Source organism: Nematolebias whitei, chromosome 22, assembly GCF_014905685.2.
Source record: "Nematolebias whitei isolate Nwh7 chromosome 22, NemWhi1, whole genome shotgun sequence".
NCBI classification, from domain to species: domain Eukaryota; kingdom Metazoa; phylum Chordata; class Actinopteri; order Cyprinodontiformes; family Rivulidae; genus Nematolebias; species Nematolebias whitei.
Genome location: NC_056519.1, coordinates 13,725,910 through 13,731,909, shown reverse-complemented (window position 1 = coordinate 13,731,909; position 6,000 = coordinate 13,725,910). Strand labels below are relative to the sequence as shown.

The following is a 6,000-nucleotide window of genomic DNA, read 5'->3' as shown; positions in this document are numbered from 1 at the left end:
CTCTTTTGTGGCTGTGACTATTTTTGTATGTTTCAGGTTCACATACAAAGTAGAATAAGCAACACGTTTATTTAATGAGCGAGCTGTGATGAAATATATGTGAAGAGGTCAGCCCAAACACACAATGCTCAGCGCACGTCACTAAATTTAGTGATACGAAAGTCTCTGCATGAGTATGAGTGCAGGTATGACCAGATTGTATCACCAGTGCAAACTAAGGAGGGAATAAGAAGTAGTGTGGGAATGATAGTGGAATACCAATGAGGAAGAAGGATGTGAATCATCACGCAAGTTAGCATGAGCGCTAATGAACTGTGCAAGATATTTGTATTCCTATACATTTGCTTACAGCTAGTTACTAAAGTCATGATATATACTATAGTAACCTCTTTAGGGATGAGCAAGCATCACTGCATATTTGGATGGCATAGGTCAAGGAAGTGTTAGCAACAAGTGCAAACCATGATAAATCACTTCAAAACAAAAGCAGCAAGATTATAATAAATTAGCAATGTATTTTCTTTTTTATTGTTCCGGTATAGGTTTATAGAGTTTATTATTTAAGATCAGGAAGCTTATTCCATATAGACAAAAAGTTTATTGTTTTAGCTGTTTGTCCAACAACTTAAACTTATCGTGCTGGTGTTTAGGGAGTTTATTAAGGGATAATTACATGTATGGCTGCACAATATGTCAAAGATATTTATAGATACTGTAAAATCTATGTGAACAATACCAATAATCAAAAGGATTCCAGTAAATCCCAGATTCAATCTGCAACCCAAAAATATATTTTGGATAATTATATTGATTCCCCTGTTTCCTAAAGGCCCACAACTGCTACGTGAAGAAGGTTTTGAGTACAGCTATGAAGAATAGCAACTGATATTGTCTCAACAATATTTAATAATAGCATAAAAATGTGTTGTTGTTTTTTTACTTGGAACGTTAAAATGCTGTCCTTTGACTATACATTGAACACACCAATAGCTGTTTAAACGACCTAAGTTCGGAGAAATGTTTATTTATTTATCATTCAACCAACTAGTTTATTCCAAGAGTGGTATTTGAGTTAGACACCCTATGTCTTTGGTAAAATAAGATTGCAATGAAAGAAAAATCAAAGATAATGTTAAGGTTCAAATAATAAAGTAAATCCATCAAACTGTAGAAACATTGAAGTGGCCAAATTAACTGATGGGACGCATTCTGAGAAAAATGGTAACAGTCTGGTGAGTACCATGTCAGCAAGTAATGAATGCTAACTCCGTAATCATACTTGGCAAAAGGTAACCATCAAATAGCACTTAATGAAAATCCAGTTTTCAGGCTGTGACTCTCAGATTGATTTTTCCAAAGTATTCTGGGGGAGTTGGTAAATATAGCTGTATATTCCATTGGTGTTGGTGCTACAAGATGAACCGCTCCAATTCTCTTGATTTGTGCTCGTTAGCGTAGCGGTACCTCTCCCATCTTATGTAAGACTTTTTCCAAGAAGCACACTCTCATTACTGAAAAGGCCAAGTTGACATGAAGTCTGAGCTACAGGAACATCGCTGAGCTGCACCAAGCATACTTTTACAGACTTCTACATCAAAGAGAGCGTCTGTACGAAAAGGCAAAAAAACATAGGAGTCGAGCGGTGATCTGACGGAGAAAAAAACTATTTGAAAGGATATAAACTGCCAAAACAAAAAAGGTACTAGTTCTTTGTATTGTCAGTAAGGAAAAGGTAGAAACTGTTAAAAAAAGATTCAGTTAAATTGTTACAAAAAATATAAACAGAACAAAATGTAGTTTCACAACTTGATGGGGATTTAGCAAAAAGTCAACAGTCCAGGATCAAGCCTCTATTGAGAAGCCAAATGTCCTTTTGTCCTTTAAATCCATTTAAGAAGCAGAGATGATGCCTACACACACAAACGCACACACTCATACCCATCGATATTTCAGGCAAAAGATTCCCCAAACATAAAAAGACCCACAGTCACACACCTAAAGAAGGCGTGCTCACGTCAGCTTGCTCAGTCACGTCGTTCTCCATGAACCTACAGCTCGACAAATAAAAACGTTCTGTTGAGTCAAGCACCCTGCAAATACACACCCAGCCTCACATGCGTCAGCGAATGGACCTTTGCCGACAACCGACACGATGACTGCGAGTGACAAAGACGAGAGACACGCTACGCTGGGGGTAAGATGACTCAACCAAGGTGCTGTGTGCAGAATATTCACCACCACACCGTTTTTTTTGTTCATTTTCTTTTTCAAATTCATCTTTTTTACTGAAATCATTGTTCTATTCCATCCCACAAAACACTGACAAGTTTTGCCTATATGTCATCAATTCCTACTCATAAATTTGTCAATTGGATGTCCATCGCTCCTTTGTAATTACTTTGTTCTTTGTGCTTGCCCACAATTAAGTACATCTACTTAGCATTGTGGCAAACATTTGCAATTAGAACAATCACTGAAGAGGATTTTATTCAATCTTGAAATTCAGTTCCACTCCCTGTTACATGGGGTTCCACAGGGAAACAAAAATAACCAACCGATTAGTAAAGACAAGCCACCAGCTGAGAAAATAGAAGCTGGATAAGAAACAACATTGGTCCATTTTAATAGCATTAAACCAAACATACCTTTTGAAAATCACATATACCTTACAAAAATATAAATGCAACACCTGTTTTTGCCTCCAGTTTTCATGAACTGAATTCAAAGATTAAAGACTTTATCTACATACACAAAAGGCCTTTTCCTCTCAAATACTTTTCACAAATCTGTGTTAGTGAGCGCTTCTCCTTTGCTGAGATAATCCATCACCTCACAGGTATGGCAAATTAAGATGCTGATTATTGCGCAGGTGTACCTTAGGCTGACCACAATAAAAGGCCACTCTAAAATGTGTAGTTTTATCACAAATCTCAATGCCACAGATGTTGCACGTTTTAAAGGAGTGTACAATTGGCTCAGTAGCTGCAGGATTGTCCATGTTCAGAGAATTTGGCAGTACATCCAACCAGCCTCACAGCTGCAGACCACGTGTAAACTCACCAGCCCGTTTGTTGTCCATAACATACGGCTGCCCATACCATAACCCCACCACCTTCATGGGCCACTCGAGTCACAATGTTCACATCGGCAAACTGCTAATTTATGTAGCGCCATACACACTGTCAGCCATCTGCCTTGTACAGTTAAAACCAGGATTCATCCGTGAAGAGAACACCTCTCCAACGTGCCATATGCCATCGAATGTGAGCATTTGCCCCCTCGATTTGGTTACGATGACAAACTGCTGTCAGGTGGAGACCCCGATGAGGATGACGAGCATACAGATGAGCTTCCCTGAGACTGTTTCAGACGGTTTATGCAGAACTTATTTTGTTATGTGAATCGACTTGCAGAAGCTGTCCTGGTTGATGGTCTCAGGCAATCTTGGAGGTGAAGATGCTGGATGTGGGGGTCCTGGGCAGGTGTGGTTACAGGTGGTCTGCGATTGTGAGGCTGCTTGATTGTTCTGCCAAATTCTTTGAAACGGCTTTGAAGAGGGCTCATGGTAGAGAAATGAACATTCAATTCACGGGCAACAGCTCTGGTGGATATTCCTGCAATCAGCATGCCAATTGCATGCTCCTTTAAAACTTGCAACATCTGTGGCGTTGTGCTGTGTGATAAAACTGCACATTTTAAAGTGGCCTTTTATTGTGGTCAGCCTAAGGCACACCTGTACAATAATCATGCCGTCTAATCAGCATCTTGATCTGCCACACCTGTGAGGTGGATGGATTATCTCAGCAAAGGAGACATGCTCACTAGTAGATGTACACAAACTTGTGAACAATATTTAAGAAAAAATAAAGGCCTTTTGTGTTCAAAGAAAAAGTCTTCGATCTTTGAAATCAGCTCCTGAAAAATGGGAGCAAAAACAAGTGTTCTGTTTACATGTTTGTTCAGTATAAGTATTTTCAATGAACATGTGATGTTGGTATAAACAAGTATTCAGTTGTATAGTCAAAATACTTGTGCCCATTCACTGATGATAAACTGGTGTCCAATCATGGTCCTCAAGGGCAACTATTCAGCATATTTTACCCATTTCCCTGCTCTAACGCACCTGATTCAATGACTGAGTTACCTCTTCATATTCTGCAGAAGCCTGTTAATCACCCTTTGATTCAAATCAGTTGTGCTGGAGCAGAGAAACATCTAAAACATGCAGGATAGTGGCTCTCCAGGACCAAGATTGGACACCCGTGCATTAGAAATTACCATCTGCGCTGTTTAAGCCAAAATATGGTGCTTGGACATGAAACAACACACTGTAGTCTCCTCACAGTGGAAGATAATTGTTTCCATTATGGATGAACACCCTCTCAAAGGCACAACAACATACAAAGATGAATAAAACTACCCAATAAAAAGGTAATATCATACAAAGTTGTGAAGTATAACTCTGCAGCTACATAGTCATCCAAACTCTTGCACATACTGTAGATGATGGACACACAGTATTCAGGTTCAAAATCAAGAGTAACTTGTTTAAATAAGTCTGAGCCTGCAACTTCCTTTTAAACAACCACATATAGCTTTACATCTCCTGCCTCCTCATCTAAAAAATGATCTGGAAAGCACGTTTAAAATACATCTTAATCGACCACCTCAATTAAGCCAGAGGTCAAATGTGTGTCTTTACGGAGATTTTTGGAGGTAAACTAATGTGATTAGTGCAGCTAATCACGTGGCATTCCTATTTAAAGTTTGTGGCTGGATGCTACTGAGGCAAAGCTAAAATCTTCTGAATCTATCTACAGTGACCCATTTTATTGAAACATCAAGAGAGTGATCTATTTGTGTGCAAGAGGCATAAATTACTGGAATGAGCAGAGTGTTTATGTCACAGGAAGCAGTTAGGATTCAAAAGATCGGCATGAAGCAAGGATCCTTACCTCTCCTAAATGAGGATTAGGATTGAATCCACAAAGATTGCACACGTCCTTCTTGCACTCGGTGCACAAGTTGTAGTTAGGCGTGTCTGCTGATCCGACGTTCAGTTCCACGGTACATAGAGGACAGGTTCTTATCACTTTTGGAGCTGGAGGCTGAGCTGATTCAGCTGCTGGGGGCTTCTCTTCCTGCTCCACAGAACTGGGTTTGGGGGGTTTCTTGGAGTTAGCAGGTGGGGTGTCAGGAACAAAGTCCGAATCCGGAGGGGACCCAGGGGCAGAGAATGGAGAGTCAGGTGGTGAACCGGGGCCAGAGTCTGGAGGAGAACCTGGTCCGGAGTCTGGTGATCCAGGCGGAGACTCCGGTGCCTTAACCTCATCTCCAGAGACGAGGTTTGTGGCAGAACTCAGGAGCGAGCCGAAGCTGAACATTTGAGATGCAGCAGCAGGTGGTTTAGCGGAAGCGGACTCCGTCAACCCTCCCAGACCTCCAAACAACTTCCCAGCCACTGACTCCTCTTGTTTTGGAGCAGCCTGTGCCGGAGGTTTTGACGACTCCATCAACCCACCAAAACCACTGAACAGTTTTCCTGTAACAGACTCGGCAGCTTGTGCAGTAGCTGCAGAAGGCTTAGCTGCATCTGTGAAGCCTCCTAGACTGATACCCCCTAAGCCCCCGAAGAAGCTAGACTCCTGTTTGGCTTTAGCCGGGGACACCTGGGGACTAGACTTCTGCTGAATAGGGCGACCTGTCTTGGGGTCAATTTTTGGGGACCCTGCAGTTGATGAGCCTGGGGAAAGAGGTCCCGGAGAGGAAGGACCTGGGGATTTCTGCCTCGGTGTTGTCGGTGGTGTCAACCCTTGGTCAGTGGTGCTTTGCTGCTTTATCAGCAGCTTTTCAGGCTTGCCAGCCGGCTGTCTCTGAGGCGAGGGTGGAGCTGAGCCTTGCTTGGGCTTTGACACACCAGGAGGATCCATCCCTCCCATTGCTCGCTGCATCTGACAGTTTAAACACAGCCACTCCTTACCCTGTGAACAAAACAATCAC

At 41.8% G+C, this 6,000-nt stretch overlaps 1 protein-coding gene across 4 annotated transcripts in view; it reads right to left on the bottom strand.

The window, feature by feature from the left end:
• pcloa (piccolo presynaptic cytomatrix protein a) overlaps positions 1-6,000 on the bottom strand; it is a 60,992-nt gene that overhangs the window by 50,278 nt on the left and 4,714 nt on the right. For all 4 annotated transcript variants that reach the window (XM_037695695.1, XM_037695692.1, XM_037695693.1 and 1 more), the window contains exon 3: positions 4,956-5,981. In XM_037695695.1, coding sequence (XP_037551623.1) covers positions 4,956-5,981 — 1,026 coding nt within the window. The remainder of the gene's footprint in view (positions 1-4,955; positions 5,982-6,000) is intronic.